Here is a 21,030-nt window from a genome sequence, read left to right on the forward strand (position 1 = left end):
CATTTCCTATGTTTCACTGTTGAATAAATCCTAAAAGCAAGTGGTGATCATCAATTGTATATGTTCAGAGGCCTAGTGTGGAGGATAACATAAGGTCTTGAGGCAATTGGATGAAAAACAAAAAAGTTATGATTGATGAAAGTAGTAAATCGGTCAGATTTGACCCGAAGACAACAGGAGGGTTAAAGAAACTTTGGGATTGTAGCCTTTGCAGACCATTTACATGCACAGAAACCTATAGAACATACTACAGGAAAGGGAAAACCCCAAATAGAATAACAGGGCCACTTTAAATTCTCTTTCTGATAGGAGTTTCATGATGAAAGCCAAAATCCTTGAAGTAACAAGCGTTTACAAGAATGATCCATTTTATTTCTTGAAAGAAAATCAGTAGCGCTCTCTGCCTCTTTATTTGTTCAGCTTCTTCCTATATGAAAGCATTACTGCAGCTTTGCATTCACACAACCATGGAATTGAAATACACAAACAGAACAACAATGCATGACCTTAATGGACGGTTGAATAATAAAAGGCTCCTCTTTGTGGGGTGTCACTCAAGCCATGAGAGATCACACTAACAGAGGGTGTGAGAAGCTGCATCTTTCCAGAATGATGAGAAATAGGTTGCTGATATTCTATATTTCTCTATTTGTCAACAAAGCTCATGAAAAGACCAACAATAAATTGATCCTTCAAATAGGAAAATATCTACTGTGTTATTGCCCTGTGGCACAGCACTACCTTGGATGTGAATTTATCCACCGCTAATAAAATAGTCCCTAACAAATGCACAATTTCCTTTTTAGGAAAGAAAACTATATGTTTTTGAAAGATTTACATTTCCAGTAGGTAAAGTTTGGAAAGATAGGCAAACATGTTGTTATTTTAGGTCTTTTCATGGGAATCATTGACACAAAACAAGTATAGAACGCAACAATTGTATCCTTTAAGACTGTACAAATGCATTAAACTTAGAGAATATGTAACTGAAACAAGGAATGCCCCAAATGCAATTGAAGTTAATTTTTTAAATACATCAAGTATCCTAGGTACATCTATGGAAATCTAAGCACTGATACACATTGAAAGAATGATGTTCAACACAGTAGAGTCCAGAAACTTGGAAATTCATGTTTTCTTCGTCCATCTTTACATAGTGTAGATGTATCCCAATTTCCTACATCCATTAATTTGTAGTTCATTTCAAAATTCAAAGTTAAATCATACAGCAAACAATCTATTTAATCCTTCAAACGACTGGCAGTGTTACAGAGTTTCAATCAAAAACATAATCTATGTATAAAAAATGTTTGCCTTGTTTTGCTGCTGTGGAGAAATAGAACAAGGAGGACCTCTGTCTCCTCTAATGCTCTTCTTTTCCCCCTTTTATTTTAAAAAGCTATACATGGACTTCGGTAATGAAGTGCTGCGAATGAAAAACCGTATTTGTTTTCTGATCCAAAACAGATGGAGAGTAGAGAAAAGATGACCCTAAACATTTATTCTCTAGGTTTTCTTTAGCCTGGATGTTTTGGGCAGTATGTAAACATTATCAGTTGCTATTTTGGTTCATCTGAAGATAATCGTTGTGTAATTTCTCCTGAGCGTCGAAGAACTTTCGAAGCTTCTTGGCTTGTCCTTTGCTCAGCTCCTTCCCTTCTACATCGTGAGTGGGGAAACCCTGTTGACAGAAACAAGAACACATATCAACTTCATTCTGATTAGTTTCCGTCTCAATGTAGCAAACATTTCACCCAAATTTAGAAAAATCTGCAAAAAAAGTGAAATCAATGTCTTTGCTTGTGCTACTGCTACTTAAATAGAGCAATACACAGCTTTTGGTGGACACAACAGGTCAACACATAGGATAAATAATAACTATTTGACATTAATATTTGTATATGTGAAAAAGCTAAGTATTATGCTTGATTTCTTTTGTGCAAGAGGGACTTACCATTTCATCGAATTTGGAATACTTGTCGGTTTCTGAGCGAAACATTTCACATGGAGGGACCTTCATCTTCGCCAGTTTAGCCATCTGAAACAGAAACACAAGACATGAGTACGTGAACTTGTTCCCGATTAGGGAAACAAAACTTTCCTCTATGGAAGCATCTGAGTGACCTCTTGTTCCTGTTTCTTCTTTGCAGCTTCTTCCTTCTTCATTTTCTTCTCTTCTTCCACCTGTGAAATAAAAAAACAAGTTACCATTACCATCATATTAGAAAATCAAACAAATAAGGTTCATGCTTTTTAAATATTACTACTCAACAAACTGACTGTTAGATTTCAATTTCTCATTAGCAGAGGTTGTTTCTTTACATTTTTTGAAAAAAAGGATACAGCTTCTATTATGTTTAACATATCTTTGGGCCAGAGAGCCTTTATTGGAGATCTTAGAATTGAAAGGGGGGAGGACATTGCCTGAAATATTTGCCTGGGTCGGGATTCGAACTGGCTTGCGAGGCAGTGGTGAGCTGGGCCGCCAGCTCTAACCACTGTGCTATCCGGCAGCCAGAGAATATACTTTTTTTCATGCCCTCTCAGGGCTCAACGCTAACTTTTAAAAGTGGTTGCCAGGTTGGCAACCAGGCATCAGCTTTTGGTTGCCAAAACTGAAAATACGGTTGCCATTTTTAGTCACCTTATATTTTAAATAATTAAGATAATATACAATTATACATCAACTTAATAATGAAAATGTGACACAAAAGAATGTTCAAATGCTTTACAATAAGTAATTAACACAATTAGTTGAAACTAAAGTGGTAGTAAACAGTCCACCCTCAATTGCTGGTATACTAAATACCAGGACTGCAGCTGTTGTCATGTTCTTCACAGATCCCTCACAAATGAATTGAGCAAGTCACTAGTTTCTTGGTCATCCGTTGTCTCCCTTTCAAATGTGGGGTTTCTTGACCTTTGTGCTGGCCCTTCAGCATTGAAGTCTTGATTGGCCAGACTATTACATGTTTACATTACATTACATTACATTGCATTTAGCTGACGCTTTTATCCAAAGCGACTTACAGTAAGTACATTCGACCAGGAAGACACAACCTTGAAGAAAACAGAATCATAAAGTACATCAGGTTTAATTTCTAATGTTAAATAAATGAAAACCATTCACAGTTAAGAATTAGATATTAATTATTAATGCTGTACATTACCTTTAATATGTCTAACTATATTTAAAATGTGTTACCTTTTTATAGAAGTGATTATATGTGTATGCCAATATTTTCCTATGGTAAAGTTTCGTTTTGCACTTTTATTTTGGTAGTAATAAGATCGGGACTCTTATTTTGAAGGAACTTTTACCGGAGCAGAATGTACATATATATTTCACCTCCCAAGACTTTACACATTTCCTCTTTGCTTTTGTTTGGGTTTATCTTGCGGTTCATCAGTTGAATCACTTTGAACATTCGTTTGAGATGTTGACGGGTTGGCCGAACTTTTTACCCCACAGTCAAACAACTTAATTTGCTTCGCCATTTTTTGTAATGCGCACTCAAGTAAACGTGCATCGCTTTCTGGCTCCGTAATCACACCAATGCACGTGCAACTTAAGTATCATGTTCCGACTGGTCACAACAATAATTAAATATCACTCTTAATACAACAAATAATTAACATTTATCTATTTTGGGGAACACATTTAGCTGTTTGCTGTCCTTATTTCTTCATGTTAAAAAGTGGTTGCCACTGATGGCAACCAAAGGCCAAGAAGTGGTTGAATTTTTTTCGGAATGGTTGCCAATGGCAACCTGGCAACCGTTACCTTGGTTGGTTATTGGCTAATGGTTACACAAGCCAAAAAAACATTGTGACATCACAAAGTGGTCAAAATCTGATCAGCTCATTTGCAGACAGGTTTTTATATAAATGGATCAGGACAAAAAGAGAGGGGGTCTTTTTTCTTGAAACTTTCAGAATCTCTTTACACAGAGGGGACACATGTTTATGTAGAAAAGACATAAACAAATTGGTTTGCATAATAGGTGACCTTTAAGTACTTTTGAGGGACTAGTACTTTACCTCAGTATTTTAATTGTGTGATACTTTAAACTTCTAACATTTTGGAAGCCAATAATAATCGGTTTGCTTTCCTGGCTCCAAAATGGTGGAATGAGCTGCCCATTGACATCAGGACAGCCGAAAGCTTACACATCTTCCGGCGCAGCCTGAAAACTCATCTCTTTCGACTCCACTTCGAGCGATACAATTACTAACAAAGAACTTATATACTAATAAAAGGACTGGCTTACCTAAAGCCATGAGTAGCACTTGAGATGTTTTGGCTCGATGAAACCTGATGTACTTATATGATTCTGTTTTTTCTGATTCTGTAATGTAATGTAATCTCCACTTCATTTATTTGACTTTTTTACATTATTTTACAGATTGAGGTTTACAGCTAATGTCGCTATGTGATTACATAATTAATGCGGATACAATGAAAGAGGGCATCTCATCGCTCACCTGTTTCTTCTCCTCTCGCTCCTTCAGTAAGATCTCCTTGTCCACCAGTTTCACCACTGTGGGCAGACCTGTAACACAGCCACTGTTCATCAGTCACTCATCACTCTCACACCCATCCCAGTGTTAACCAGATAGAAACAAATCTAATATCTCAAAACATGTATTTGACCGAATAATACTAAATCAATGTTGCAACAATATTGTTGGGTTGACTATTGGGCATTTGCAAGATAATGACACAATAAGATTTCTGATAAATAATCCTCAGTAATGTTTTTATAATGATAAGTGACTGGGTAATGCTTGCATACTTTCTTCTCCTTTTTGTTCTACAGGACAGAATATTTAAGTTAACAGCTCCATCACCTTCATGATCCTCCAGACGGACCCCCAGCTCCGGTAACGTATCGTTTCGGACAACATCACACAGTTGTAGCAACTCCATCACTAGATGAGATAAAACAATGGACTTTAATTAGACTCTGAAGAGGAAGGTAAATATGTTTAAACTCTTGGAGAACAGAACTATTAGCATCTGTTGGACTCTCAAATGTATAAAACATGTTCTTACCTTTCTTGTCTCTTGCTATTTTACGGACTTCCTCTCTGAAGTTTGACAACACTGAGAGGTACGGCATCACTGTGCTCTCCAGCTGCCACACAAAGCAAAGACAGTATTTCAATGTAAGTTACTATAGCACTACTAAAGGGGCAGTAACAATCTGTGAAATCATTTGTTTTCCTCACAGTAAGCAGAGCTACATTTTAACGAGGGATGCTCCGAAAATAGCGGTATGCAACGTGTGTGAAGCAGAAATCCTGCAGCTCCACCCGCTGTGACGGACCGGTGAGTGGAGCGAAACACACAAGAGTTAGACCTAACACACTTAGCTATTTTATCTACCTCTGGAACAAGCTAAACTAGTTATACATATATTTATTCTTCACTGTCGGGTCCCTCATTACTGGATCAGTGAGCTGCATGAGACGATACTGACAGGCTGTCAGGAGAGAGAGAGAGGGAGAGAGAGAGAGAGAGGAAAAGAGAGCGCTTCCACTCATTTCTCCCGTGTTATTCTCCAAAGTTAATGTAAACTTGAATAATGTACTTCATTTGAGTGTAATAATTATGTTGGTTGTTGTTTGTGGAAGCGCCAGTGAATGAGCGCCATTAACTGAGCGCCATTAACTGAGCGCCATTAACTGAGCCCCATTAACTGAGCCCCATTAACTGAGTTTTAAACATCGCTTTAAATGGAAGATCCCCATAGGCCCCGCCCTCTCGATCGGATCGGCGATCAGTATCGGCCGATACTGATTCCGGCCCCAAAATTGTCGATCGGAGCTTCCCTAATTTGAACAATAGGCATTCAAATGTATCACATTTCTAACAGCGAAAACTGAAAAAAAGTTTCTACTTACATCAACGGTCTGACTTTGTCCCACTGGGAAACCGATGGGCTCTGATCCTTCGATGGCACCGAATACCTAAATGACAAAAGTCTCATGTCAGTGAGTTCAAACTGCTTTCACTGCCAATGCAATACAGCACAATACATCTTAATTTAACACAGCAACCTTGATGAACAATGGTTGCTTCTTTACATGTTCCCACCTTCAGTATGCTGGTGAGGTAGGCAGCGATGGTCTCCATCAGCATGCGGTTGGGCCTCAGCTTGGCGCTCTTCCTGCTGGCGATGTAGCTGTTGCTCTGGCCAACCAGCACTCTCATCTCCTCCATGGTGGTGCGCGTGTCCACGTTGTCACACAGAGCCTCATGGACGGCAGACTTCCTGTCGTAGAAACTGGACCAAACAAGTAGCCATTTAGCTTTTAGTTGTGATGTGTGTTTCTAGTGGTTTAAAATGTGCAAATAAGTCCTGAGCCATTAAGCTATCAAGAAGGGCTTCTGCATAATGTATTTTAAAGAATTCAGATGGCTCAATCTTTTCTCTCTTACCTGTTGTTGAGCTCCACCTCTGCTGTCTCCCACTTCTCAAATCGCCCGGTGATATCAGTAGGAGTGCGCATGATGTCTTTCACAGTCAGGAAGAACTCCTGGTAATTAAAACGAGCACAAAACAACAGATTCATAATAGGATTCATCAGAGGTGGGAGTAAGTCCTACATGTGCAATTCATGAGCAAGTCTCAAGTCTTGACCTACAAGTATCAAGCAAGTCCCAAGTCACTGTGGTGAGAGTCAAGCAAGTCAAGTCATTGCTCAGGTCAAGCAAGGCAAGTCAAGTCATACGAAATTCTGATGAATAAGCCCAGTTTCCGCAGTTTTCTCAAGTCAAGTCTCAAGTAGTGTTAATTGCGTTGACTAAAACTATGACGAAATATGTTCGTCAACAACCTTTTTTTCCATGACGAAAACGAGACGATGATGAGACGGCACCGACGGCAGTAAACAATAACTGCAACAAAATCATCATGCATCATGACGAAAAGTGACGAGACGAAAATGTAGTTTACTAAATAAAAACTATGACAAAATCTCTCTTTACTTTCGTTGACGAAAAATGAGGAGACGAAATATTATCAAAGATAACGTTACATCTCTGATAGTCAGTTTTTCTCTCAGCAGTTCCATTTCCGGTGCTGCGGCAGAGCAGCAGCTGTGTGTGTCTGTGCTGCGTGCGGCAGTACATTTGAATTACACCGGGCAGCGGCACATTGTGAACTGTCAGGAAGACTCGGGTCTAACTAACCTTATTCAACATAAAATAAAATGGCAACAACAGGGCTTGGGAGCAGTGGTCGCACTCGCGTTAACCGAATACCCCCCCGTCAGCGCGAGTGAGTGATACATTGTGCACTCGACGGATAATAATGGATTATGACGGAAATGTTACGATTCTGTCCGTCAAAATGACTGACAACGAAAAAGTCTAAAGCCACCGCTGCTAGGGAGAAAGAAACGATGTGATATTTGGGCCCATTTTCGCTACAATGAGGCGAATGCATTGTTTTATCAGAAGGGAAGCAATGTGGCCACAACACAGCTGGTAAACACACCACAAACCTGACCAGATACTCTCTGCAAAGCTTCTTACTCATTCAACCTGTGTTTTTCATCAAATAAGGACGAGATATAATCCTATTTATTTATATACTAAAATGACAAATTATTGGTTTTGGCTAGACTAGTTTGACTGAAATGTTCTATATAATCTGATGACTAAAAAAGACTCAACAATTTTCATTGACAAAAAGTAGACTAAAATAATTAGTTTTCTTTGACTAAAATAAGACTAAAATGCTCAGACTTTTAGTCGACTAAATCTTGACTAAATAAAAACAGGATGAAGGTGACTAAATATGACTAAAACTAAAAAGGAAATGTAACACAGGACTACGACTAAAACTAAATAAAAAAATAGCTGACGAAATTAACACTAGTCTCAAGTCATGAATACCAAGTCAAAGTCAAGTCTTTAATCAATGTTAGTCAAGCAAATCTCAAGTAAAAAAATATGCGACTCGAGTCTGACTCGAGTTAAGTCATGTGACTCGAGTCCCCACCTCTGGGATTCATACCACCCCTGCACTAAAAAGCCAGATGGTTTGTTATATCGTCAGCTTACATTCATGAACTTCTCGTACTGCACGGCTGACTCCATGGTGTTGGATGAGTAGTCCAGGGTGTCTTTCCAGGAATGCATCAAGAAAGCCAGGCGGAGCTGACGGGCTGAAGGAGGGCGGAAAGAGGAAAACATTTCACATCTGGCCGAAGAACAAGATCGAGTGACAGTTCATTTGATTCTTCTAGACTGTTTTGATGAAATGGTTTTGTTGAAACTGAAATGGAAGTGTGACATTAAACTGAGCTACACTTTACATGGAATCATTTCAATAAGGACACTGTCATCTGACACTAATGACAACAAGCTGAGCTGAGCAGTCACCTGTGTTCTTTGCCAGAGCGTCTTTAATTGTGATGAAGTTCTTCAGAGACTTTGACATCTTGCAGCCTGCGATCGTCAGGTGTCCAGTGTGCAGGAAGTATCTGACCCAGTGATCATTCTCAAAGAAAGCCTGCGAGGAAAACAACCAATGACGATCATGGAGGTGGCATGGAATGCATCACAGTTAATCATCTTTAAATACCTCTAGTAATGTCTTCTATGACATGATGGATCAATATACAACCTTGGGCAAGGTAAAGAGCTTCAAAGCCAAACAATAGCAAATATTTTTAATAAATAACTCTTGTACCTCGGACTGAGCCAACTCGTTGTCGTGATGGGGGAATCGAAGATCAAACCCCCCACCGTGGATGTCCATGGACTCTCCCAGGATGGAGCCAGCCATGGCTGAACATTCAATATGCCAGCCGGGCCTTCCCTAAATCAGTCAAATAAAAACAAACAATCAATATAAAAAAATGGCTCCTAATGTTCTACCTCCTGGAACAGACTGTTAGTGGTTTATCAGCATTAGGAGTGAACTCTCACCTTCCCCCATGGAGAGTCCCATGAAGGCTCTCCGGGCTTGGAGGCCTTCCACAAGGCAAAGTCGTTCTGGGACTTTTTCTCCCCTAATCTGTCAGCAGAGATGCTCAGGTCACCTGCAGGGCCACGGCAGATACAGAAAACAAACACAATGACCATATTATCTGACTTATTATATAAGTAAAACAGTTACAAAGAGAAAACCGTCTTCAATACTCATGTTAAAGTCACTATGTGCAACATTAGAATGTTTCAGAACATTTTTCAAACCAAGGACCACTTAACCAATAAAATATCCCAAAACAATAGGCCTGCTTACCACTCCAACAGTATATAACAAATTACAGCCTAATAACAACAACAACAGCTTAACGTGACTATATCGCCTCGTTCACACATTAAATCAACAATACAAATACAGATTATTTAAGCACTTTGTTCAAATGCGAATTAAAATGCTCTCAGGTTTTACACCTCTTGTAAAATGTAGACTACATTTATTACGGAGTTTATGTCTGAGCCAACAGACTCACAGATCGTTGGCTACTGAGAGAAATGCAAAATACACTGCATAGTACGACACAAACCTCCGCTGTGGATTTTCAAAACAAAATACAGTAAAACTATGGTCGCAGGCTCAAGTTTAACTCTCTGAGGACTAAGCCATTTTTTCACATGTCAGGCTCGCCTGGGCTTTTTTCGCAAAAATGCTAAACATGAACCTTGGTGACCATCGGGCTGGCCCGCATGGTCTGCCTACCTATAAATGTTCATAAAAGACATCCATTGTTTGTTTTATACGCTTCTTGAAATCTAAAAAAACCCACAGTTTTTCTAGAACAGATTACAAATCGCCTGGATATGGTACAAACACAAACGCTGGGCTATATCATGCAATCGAAAGTTAAGCTCGCTCCATTGCGGGAGTGCAGAAAATGTATATTCATTTATTTATTTCAAAGGTGAAATTGTACCAATATACTCACGGACCACTAGGGGGTGCTCACGGGCCACCAGTGGTTCGCGGACCACACTTTGAGAAACACTGCAATAGTGATTGAAAGCGAATAATCACAAAGCCAGTTCTGGTAGCTGAACTGTGAGAGAATGTACCTTCTCCCTCCTGCAAAGCTTTCTGATCTCCGACAGCCTCTGGCACCAGTTTTGCATACGAGTGGTGCGGACAGCCATCAAACTTGGAGGTGTTAAAGTACACAGAACCGTTCGATTCATACCTGTAAACATCAGAAAGCCAAATAAATGTAACTAATCCAGTAATAACTGACGGTGCGGGTGTGATATGAATTGTAAACACATGTTTCTTCCTCACCCGTAACCGTTTGAGACCACCTTTTTCACAAAGTCCACGATCTCAGGCACGTATTCACTGACTCGAGTCAGAACGTCTGGAGGAAGAACCTGAGGGTCACACACACGATTAATGCACAATAACAACAATATAACAAAAAGTCATACAACATGGCCATAAATATTCCACAGTTTGGACATTTCTTTGCTTCTACTTACGTTCAGGGCTTCCATGTCTTTATGGTAATCTCCCTCCCAATAGTTAGGCAGAATGGAGAAGATGGAATTCTCTGTGACTTGACTTCCAAACTGCGTATCCAGCCAATCAGAGAGCAAGTCCTTGGAGTTCTCCAGCAGCACCTAGGAAGAAAGAAAGAAAGAAAGAAAGAAGGATTTAAAGTGTGCAAATTAGTGTTTTTATATTAACTATTAATAAGTGTTGTTTATTTAGTTTTTCTCTTATTTAATACAGTATCTAGTAGTACCATTTTTGGTTGATTTTTTCCTGACATTGCTTTCACGCCATTAAAGAGGGAGTATAATTCAATTCAATTGAAAGCAAATTACATGAGGATGAAATATCAAATGAGATACTTTTTCTTCTTTTTTTCTTCAGTTAGAAGACAAGATAGCCTGGCCAATATACTTTGTTCAGATAAACAAATAAGAAACGTTTCACATTCTCTGTCTCTCAGCCTTACCTCTGCCAGGGGCTGTACGACCTCCTGGGCTGCTTTGCCCTCCATGGCCGCCTGCAGATGCTGCAGAGCGGCTGCGACAGCAGCGTCCAGCCTCTCCAGCATCTGCTTCTTATCGGGGTCTGTGGTCAGAGCCAGTTTAGCCTGAAAGGGCTGAAAATGAGCACACATAAAGAGTTAGGTCAAAACAATGACACCCACAGGTCATCTACACTTTATAGGTAGAATTGTAAAATCATAGATATGCACATTTTAGGCTTCAAGAGGTAAAGATATTTATGTCATTAGTTATATCTCTGGTGGATCAAATCAAGTCTGACCAATTGCAGCCATTTGTTTGAACCAGTCTCTGCTTCCCAAACATTTGAACTGATATACTTTATTACTACCCTATTGGGAAATTGACTGCAAGTCAACAGTGCTTAGCTCCGGCGGCAGCAAAGAGGTTTGTAATTACACTTTGTTTGTTTAGTGACACCTTTGAACAAAGCATTGAGTGGTCACTTTGTTCTAATTAAGATTGATTACATTTGAATATATGATTAAATGAGTAATTATGAGTCAACCAACAACAGTGTGGGAGTGAATGCAGTTTGTGTCACTTTATCGTTCAAGTGCACCAGAAGGATTTAGTTGCCAAACATGATTAGTGATTCATAATAATCTTCAGTGATGTGATTTGTGCTTGATCCCTAAAGCAAAGAGCAAGGAGTCTTGTTGTATCAGCGCTCCCAGAGAGCGTGTTCTCACCCCTCTGGCGCTCAGGACGTCCTGCAGGATCTGAGCGGCGTCCGGCTGCTTCTCCGTGTACTGCTCCAGCAGGTGGTTCTGCCGGGCCCTCTTAATGATCTGAGAGAGAGACAGAGCCAACAATGGTCAACATCGAGACTCTACAACCTACTCATCATGGACTTAGGAAAACCTGTATGACAGTGCAATAGTAGACATTGAGCTGTTTCATTAAAAGTACATTTTTAATGAATCACCATGATGACCAATAGTACATAATTACTACCCAATACAAATGTTGTTTTCACCTACTGTAGTTATATCGATAGTGACACATCCAGATGTAATACTTCAATACTAACACTCATCTACAATACAGATGCCATGATGTTATATGCAGATCCTTCAAAATAGATATATCATTTTTAGATGAGGTCACAGTTAAAATTATTGGAAAATAAAAAATTGTTAAGAATATATTAGACTACACTGTAATGTACAAACAAAGGATAATATATACATATATTATAAAAGTGTGCAAGTTGCATCTTTGGCATTCACATTTTAAAACACAGAAAACCACTATTTGTTTTATTTAAAGAGCAAATAATGTGAGACTATTTATCTTATTTTAGAAGTTAAAACTGCAAACACGCAAGAAGAACATTTGATATATTTGGCCAGACATAGAAAAATGATGTTAATTATTTTAATTCATTTAATAAAAAATACAAAATAACACCTGCAAGCTGTTATACTTCACACTCACTTTGTCATCTATGTCTGTGATGTTCATGCAGTAGAGGACGTCGTACTTAAAGTAGTCCTTCAGTATCCTTCGCAGAATATCGAATGATATGTAGGATCTGTACAGAGAGACGGATTAGAAAGTCAAATATTGTTACACCACAAAAACCTTAGCCGAATGAGAGTCATTTTGCACGTTTTCCCCTGTGATGTGTTTACCTGGCGTGTCCCATGTGTGAGGCATCGTACACTGTTGGCCCGCAGCTGTACCATGTGACTTTGTTCCCGTGCTGGGGGACAAACAGCTCCTACAACATAAAGTTAGTGAGATGATGGAAAAACAAAGAATAAACTGGATGTGATCTAAACACATCCTCAGGTAACAATCTGATTAGCTCCGTTTTTATAGCCTGTTTGACCGGTTTAAGTTCTCATTCATAACATTCCGTTCGATGTCTCACTATGGGATGCGCCTCAACGCGTATGCAAACAGAAGCATCAATCTCATCAGGGTGTCTGTTACGAGTACAAGGTACTTCCCTTCGGTCTGTCTCTCAGCCCGCGAGTGTTTGTAGCCCCGTTGAGACAACAGGGTATTCGCCTGGCAACTTATCTGGACGATTGGCTCCTTCTCGCACAGTCGGAGCAAGAGGCTATTATGCAGACGAATGTGTAAAACACCTGCTCGACCTGGGTTTCGTAATAAACACAGAAAAGAGCATGTTGTCCCCAGCCCAGACTGTACTCTTCCTGGGCCTACGCCTGAATTCGGTGCCCTTTACAGCCCGCCTGTCAGCAGAGAGAGTGAAAGCCTTCAGGGCTTGCCTCGCTCATTTCCAGCCACGCAAATATGTTCTCTTCAGGTCATGTCTGCGGTTGCTGGGGCTCATGGCGTCAGCCGTCCTGGTGGTACGACTGGGACGCTTACACATGAGGGAGTTTCAGCGCTGAGTAGCTGCCCTCAGATTGGACCCCGCGCGTCATGGTGCGCGGAGAGTGATGGTCACTATGAAATGCGTAAAGGCACTGCGCCACTGGCTACACCCGACTTTTCTAGTACGGGGCGTGCCTATGGGTGCTGTCCTATCGCGGAAGGTGGTCACCACAGACGCATGTCTGACGGGCTGGGAGGGTATATACGAAGGTCGACCTGTGAGGGGTCTCTGGAGCAGAGACCTCCAACGGTCACACATAAATTATCTGGAGCTTTTAGCGGTGTTCCTCACCCTGAAACGCTTTCTGCCTTTCCTCAGAGGACATCATGTCCTCGTGAGGACAGACAACACGACCACAATATCGTATATAAACCGCCAAGGGGGTTTGCGTTCTCTCCAGTTACACATGCTGGCACGCAAACTGATCTTATGGAGCTGCGGACGTACCAGGAGTGATGAACCTCGGGCAGATCTGCTGCCCAGAGGTGCACCACTATATGCAGACTGGACTCTACATCCAAGGATTGTGAGCCAGCTGTGGGTGCGTTACGGCCGAGCCGCGGTAGATCTGTTCGCATCAAAAGAAAACGCTCAATGTCAGCTGTTCTTTTCAATGCGCGATTTAAACGCACCGTTAGGCGTGGACGCGCTCGCGCACGTTTGGCCTCCGGTCCTTCTGTACGCGTTCCCACCCCTGGCTCTGATACCCCCAACTCTGGCCAGAGTGAGAGAACAACGCCACACACTTATCCTGATAGCTCCGCACTGGCCTGCAATGTACTGGCTGGCGGTGATATATCAGCTGCTGTGCGGGCAGCTGTGGCAGCTCCCGCTACGCAGGGACATACTGTCTCAGGCCGGGGGGCGATCCTTTACCCACGCCCAGAGCACGGGGCAGTATGGGCCTGACCCGTGAGTGGTACAATCTGAATACAGTGGGACTCCCTCAGAAGGTGATGAACACTATTCAGAGTGCGAGAGCTTCCTCCACCAGGTCTCTTTACGACTGTAAGTGGAGGGTGTTTGAGGAGTAGTGCCTTCAAGAAGGACACATCTCTTTTCAATGTCCTGTCGGGTGATTTTATCATTCCTACAGGACTTGATCGAAAAACACAGAGCTTTCTCCACGATCAAGGTGTACCTGGCTGCTATTGCTGCATGCCATGTGGGCTTTGAGGGTAAGACGGCTAGCCAACATCCTTTGGTTTGCCGTTTTATGAAGGGAGCTCACAGGCTCCTCCCTGTCTCCAGGTCGCTGGTGCCCTTATGGGACCTGGCAGTGGTTTTAAATGGGCTCAGAATGACCCCATTTGAACCCCTGGAAGGAGCTGACATGAAACACCTGTCACTGAAGACAGTGCTGTTACTGGCCCTGGCATCCGCCAAGCGGGTCAGTGACATTCATGCGCTCTCTGTACATCCTTCATGCACTCAGTTTGCCCCAATTGACATTGTGGCATTTCCTCCGCCGCTGTGTTCCTCTGAGGAACAGCGGCCGAGTTTGCTGTGTCCAGTCCGTGCTTTACGCACCTATATGGACAGGTCAAAAGAGTTTAGTTGTAATGACCAACTCTTTATATCCTGGGCTAACCCTCAGAAGGGCAAGCCCGTTACCAGGCAACGGCTCTCCCACTGGATTGTGGAAGCGATTGCTCTGGCTTATACGAGTCAGGGTTTGCAGGGACCAACGGGCCTGCATGCTCATTCTACTCGTGGACTGGCTACATCCTGGGCTTTGTTCAAGGGTGTTTCCATCCAAGACATCTGTGCAGCAGCGAGCTGGTCCTCGTCGCTCACTTTTGTCCGCTTTTACAGGCTAGACGTCTCTGCTCCAAGTGTGGCCCGCGCAGTGCTGGGCACCTTGTTGAGTCAGAGCTCTACCTGTTAAGTTCTGGTTGTTTTGGTGATTTTCGAGATAAGCATATCTAGCAATACGGGAGTTTCAATATCCCATTGTGAGACATCGAACGGAGTGTTATGAATGAGAACTATAGGTTACTTACGTAACCCCAGGCCTCAGAGAAACATGAAGTGAGATGTCTCCCCAGACGGCCCTTCTTGCTATGGCGAAGCGAGAAGAGGTGCTTATTTTGAACGACGCTGCGTCGTAGCGCAAGCTACTTAAAGGGTGGGTGGATTTCCTGACGTTGACGTCAAGATCACCAGCCAATCAGGATTGGCGTAATGAGATTGATGCTTCTGTTTGCATACGCGTTGAGACGCATCCCATAGTGAGACATCTCACTTCATGTTACTTTGGGGTAACTGGGGTTACGTAAGTAACCTATAGATTTTTCAGGATTGTATTTCATTGACCTTTTACTAATAACTACTTTAAAGTTTCTCCGCTGTCTTACATAAATCGATTTTGTATTATATATTTAGCTGCTAATCATTTTCGTTGAGAGTGTTTCACGAATACTTTTTACAACAAAGACATCACACATTATAAAAGGAAAGCAAACATACGGAGTACACAATTAAACGTAGGCAACAAACAAGAAGATTCATTTTCTCAAACACACAACTTGCAGTTATGTGAGTATTTTTGATGGACTCAAACAAAATGCAAGGCAGTTTCTTGTCATACATACAGTACATGCTCCTTATAACCCTATAAGGATCTTTATTTTTCCGTTTATACACTGACGGTTTCACTTTGTAAATCTCCATCACACATATGTCTTTTCACAAATAACACAGGGACAGTCCTTTTTGATATTTGCCCCCCCAACACACCTTTGCTCTGGTCAGGCTGTTGTAGAGCCTCAGATGGAGGACATCTGTTCCTGCTGGTGGAGACCAAGGGGGCTGAACCCGCTTTCCTTTGGCTGAAATCAAAAAAGAAACAATTATTAGAAATGGCAAAATGCAAACAAAATATGCATTTGTCCTTAAAAAATACATCCTATAATAATTTAAGCCAGACACACAGAGCAAACATAGTCAATTAAAAAGATTTGCTTGATAACTTTGCAACAACTTTTTCCCAAACTCAAATGTCATGGCTGTGATTAGATTGTGTTTTACCTGCATGAATCTATAAACTATTCTGAATGTAAAACGATCTGATTGTGCAGCAGACGTAAAGCATTAAAGACTTCTTCTACTGTAGTGATGAATATGTGTTCCCTCATCAAGTGCAATTCTTTCATCATGATGCTAATGTGCTTCTTCATCTACAAACAGCACCATTTTATACAAACAGCACCATTTTAGAAATGGACTAAGAGTGAAACTGAAATGGAAAGTATACCCTTCGAACACACTAAATGCATCTTCTCCATCTAGCATGACTAATTAAAGGCTTAGGCAGAGAGTGAAAGCAATTCAGAAGAGAACACACACTAAGAATAGATGCACACAAAGTGACAGCTGGAGGGACAAGCAAAAATAAAATTAGATAACAGACATTTTGCAAGGATGATCTTGAATGACAATTTGCTCCAGAAACGTTAAAAAAAACGTTGTTGAGAAATACGGCAAAAGGGCGGCAAAATGGAGGAGATAAACCCAAAAGTGAAGGATTATCTTTTCCCCAAAGCAATGCAGCCATACATGTTAAAGTTGCTCCAACTAGAAGAAGAAAAAGCCGTCAAAGCCACAGAGAGCATGCCGAGTCAGCCAGCAGGGAACAGCACACATCTAATGTCTTTAAAACACAAGCCACCCTGAGATAAATGATATCTAATACACTGTAAATGTCTCACTTCTGTGTCAGATAACCTTTGGGTAGGTGTCTGTAGGCACATGAGTGAGGATTGTTCCAGCTGCTGACGTTTTGTTTGAACAATGATACACTAACTCTCACCTGCACGCAGCTACAGGCTCTGTCCGTTAGGCAGGCCCTATTATGCTTTTTGGGGTTTCCCCTTTCCTATAGTGTGTTATATAGGTTTCTGTGCATGTAAATGGTCGGCAAAAGTTACAATCCAGAGAGAGTTTCTTTACAACCACTCCCCCCCCCCCCTACCTGAAACGCCTCCATTGGACTCCTTTGTTTACTTCAGGAACATAGTGACATCATTATGTAACACTTGCGCTTCTATTGGCTAGCGATCCAACACATTGTACTTGATAGACTAAGGGGCGGGACATCTCTAAGTGGTTGACCAATCACAACAGAGCCGGCCAGCTAACCAATCAGAGCAGACTGGGCTCTGGTTTCAGACAGAGGGTGAAAAGAGGTGCTGCAGCACAGGCAGTGTGAGAAACATTAAGAGCTTTTTGAACATTAGAGCATGGAGACATGTCACAGTAGAGACACAAATATAAACCTGACATTAGCATAATATGTCCTCTTTAATTCAGTTTTTGATTCCATTAAGTGTACTTATTAAACTTGAAATAGCCTACTTTTTGAGCAAATATAAATCAACATGCCTTGATGATGTCCTTTTTTATATAGCCTATAGAAACGGCACCAAAGTAAACACTGCACGACATGCTGAATGCTACTGTGAGGAGTGCAAAACTGGAAATGCAAACTGTTGCTGGGGTCATGCATGTGTTCAGGGCTTTTACTAAGGTGTGAGGGTTCCCTGCCTCGGGGACCTCAGGCTACTTCAGGGGCCACGTCTAAGCTGGATCATGCCTCTCTACTCACTGCTCTCAGGGAGGAGGTCCAGCTGCAGGGCTGCTATGTGTCTGTACCAGCGCAGAGCGTGGACATGGTGCGGGTCTGGGGGCCTGTGGAGGAGATTAAAGGCTTTCTGGTCAGCCTGGGAGGGGCAGAACCCCGCCAGGTAGCTGCGTGAGGTGAGGTAGTCATTCAGGGCCGCTGCCAGCGAGGCCTCCTCATTTATCTGTAGCAAGGGGCCATACTCAAAGGCTGCAGAAACAAGAGGGCAAATATTCGCAATGGATTACCGACCAGGCTGCAGCAGCCGGAGGGAAAACTCTAAACAACAGCAGCACAAGTTTACGCGGCACACCACCAAGCCAACTACAAAAAACGAAACTGAAATCATACTGATGACAACTGGCACTAACTCCTGATGTCACAAAAACCGACTGGCACATATTTTGCCTTTGAGTGAGTCTAAAACCCAGGGTTGCACAATGTGGAAAACAAGAACTTATTGAGATCATTTTAACTGATATTGGAGACAATGATTGTATTTGTGTCATTCCTCTCCTTTACATTGAAAAACATACTATGATCATGGTAGGATTTTTCAAAGAGGATATGTACCAAACAATTGGGATATCATTTTTTTTAAATCCTCTGCAGCAGAGAGAGGAGCTGTGGATTATTGTTATTGATTTATGCATCAGTGTTTCTTAGGGTCAAAAACACTAAACTCACAACTTAAAATGAAAGCGTTTAGTTTATTTAATAAAAGAGCACATGTTCAATGTGAAAAGTGACAGTAGATATAGATTAGTTGCAATTTGGTGCTATATATATATATATAATAAAATATAAAAATTAAATAAAAAATTCTCATCTTTTTTTTTTAAACACCTTGAATTTCAGGGGGGGGCGGGGCTCCGTTGGCGGGATGAATATATGTGTGTGTGTGTGTGTGTGTGTGTGTGTGTGTGTGTGTGTATGTGTCCGCATCTGTAGCCTGTTATTGTCTCATTATGCCGCACTGTCAATGAATTAAAAGTAAATATATAAGTCGTCATGAACACATCTGTCCATCAGACAGAGGGCTGCTGTGCCTTCTGTCACCATTAATGGAAGTCTCTTTAAAATGACCGAGGAGTTCTCATTTCTCTAACCGCCTGCTGCTTCCCCTCCTCTCTCCTCGGTTCCCCTCCTCGAGGCCTCCGCTAGCATATCCTGTGGGTGGGACTAAGACACGAGGATAGGAGTCGAGGAGGGGAAATTAGAGAATTGAGAAGCCTTCCATGTATGGACGCACACAAAGTGACAGCTGGAAGAAGAAGTATATGGAATATTAAATAACACAAAAAAGGGCTTGATGTATTGAATGAAAATTGCTTCTGAACTATACTCTAAAACTCTAAAATATTAATACATGTGGTTCTTAGGAAGCTTTCAACCCATTAACAAAAAAGGGATGACTTTTAACAGTCCTGAATTACATGCATTACATTTTATTATTATTGTGAAGATTGATTCCAAGAGGGTCTCAGGCCCTTTAGCACCTGATCTTGAATAGATATGAATATGTACAATTGTCAAACAGAAATGTAACGGATGGAACTAGATGATGCAAGAGCAAAGTGAAAGTGAAAACAAACAAATGAAGAATTAAACAAACATGAACCTCTCAAACTGTCCCAAAAAGGTAGACTTATTTTAAGTAAACATTTCGATGAACATCTCTCAGTATGAATTTATAACTGTAAAGAAGAGCAACTCATCAAATGATGTAAATAATATTGCACTTATGACTAATTTAACCGGATGTTGCAACGGCACGCAGTAACAAGAAATACTCATTAATGATATTCAAATATAATATTACTTATCATAATAAATGTAATAATTCTAGTTATTCCAGGTCTCAGGACATTTGCCAATTGAACCCATTTTCAAATGTATATAGAAATGAGTGAAATCAAGTAACATTGTCAAACTGAAGGGATGACTTTTAACAGTCCTGAATTACATGCATTACATTTTATTATTATTGTGAAGATTGATTCCAAGAGGGTCTCAGGCCCTTTAGCACCTGATCTTGAATAGATATGAATATGTACAATTGTCAAACAGAAATGTAACGGATGGAACTAGATGATGCAAGAGCAAAGTGAAAGTGAAAACAAACAAATGAAGAATTAAACAAACATGAACCTCTCAAACTGTCCCAAAAAGGTAGACTTATTTTAAGTAAACATTTCGATGAACATCTCTCAGTATGAATTTATAACTGTAAAGAAGAGCAACTCATCAAATGATGTAAATAATATTGCACTTATGACTAATTTAACCGGATGTTGCAACGGCACGCAGTAACAAGAAATACTCATTAATGATATTCAAATATAATATTACTTATCATAATAAATGTAATAATTCTAGTTATTCCAGGTCTCAGGACATTTGCCAATTGAACCCATTTTCAAATGTATATAGAAATGAGTGAAATCAAGTAACATTGTCAAACTGAAACACAAACCAGATGATGCAACAGAGCACAAGTGAAAGTAAAAAGCATACAAATAAATAAACCGTTACAATTTAAAACCAACTAATGTTCACAAAACCTATAACATCATTAATAGTTATTTTTATAAATAAAATGCTGATGAAAAAGGGATCAAAAATAACATCTGGCCTGAGGTGAAAACAACCGTTTTGCTTACTATTGTAAACGAAATAAATTGTCTTTAATTTGGCCATATTGTGGTAATATGAGCCTATTGTGCCCCTGGTTTTTAAAGGGGGTTCGCCTTGTCCCTGTCACTGACCGGTTCCCTTCAGCTGAGGCTTTGCACCACAGAGGGCTAAAAAGGCTCATATTAGCTTATTGGCTGTGACAGCTAGTCAAAACACATTCAATTTGGCTGTCACGGCCCTCTTACATATTTCCAACTAACGCGTCTAAAAGCAGAAATAAACATTTACAGTACCTGGCTCTCCTGAGATCGACATATTCACAGTGCTGGATGGTTGGATGCTGATGCAACAATAACGTGTCCGGAAGAACAAGAACCGTGCACTATATACTAACGGTAGGAACCGGAACCAGTG

The 21,030-nt window shown here is 40.9% G+C and overlaps 1 protein-coding gene across 2 annotated transcripts; it reads right to left on the reverse strand.

The window, feature by feature from the left end:
* Positions 1-350: 350 nt before the first annotated feature.
* Positions 351-21,017, reverse strand: cars1 (cysteinyl-tRNA synthetase 1). Of its 2 annotated transcripts, XM_071206214.1 has the most exons (23): positions 20,910-20,957; positions 17,965-18,189; positions 16,098-16,189; positions 12,643-12,731; positions 12,446-12,542; positions 11,698-11,796; positions 10,951-11,100; positions 10,469-10,609; positions 10,272-10,360; positions 10,055-10,176; positions 8,945-9,057; positions 8,706-8,834; positions 8,396-8,525; positions 8,075-8,178; positions 6,446-6,543; positions 6,101-6,290; positions 5,908-5,973; positions 5,057-5,138; positions 4,852-4,932; positions 4,486-4,553; positions 2,125-2,184; positions 1,955-2,038; positions 351-1,681 (listed from the first exon to the last, which is right to left on the reverse strand). In XM_071206214.1, the coding sequence occupies exons 1-23, from the start codon at positions 20,929-20,931 to the stop codon at positions 1,553-1,555; spliced, it is 2,460 nt and encodes an 819-aa protein (XP_071062315.1). In that variant the 5' UTR covers positions 20,932-20,957; the 3' UTR covers positions 351-1,552. The 2 variants fall into 2 exon arrangements, with proteins under 2 accessions (XP_071062315.1, XP_033961365.1); XM_034105474.1 differs by lacking the exon at positions 17,965-18,189 and having other exon boundaries at positions 20,910-21,017.
* Positions 21,018-21,030: the final 13 nt, after the last annotated feature.

This window comes from Pseudochaenichthys georgianus, chromosome 3 (genome assembly GCF_902827115.2).
Source record: "Pseudochaenichthys georgianus chromosome 3, fPseGeo1.2, whole genome shotgun sequence".
Classification (NCBI taxonomy): domain Eukaryota; kingdom Metazoa; phylum Chordata; class Actinopteri; order Perciformes; family Channichthyidae; genus Pseudochaenichthys; species Pseudochaenichthys georgianus.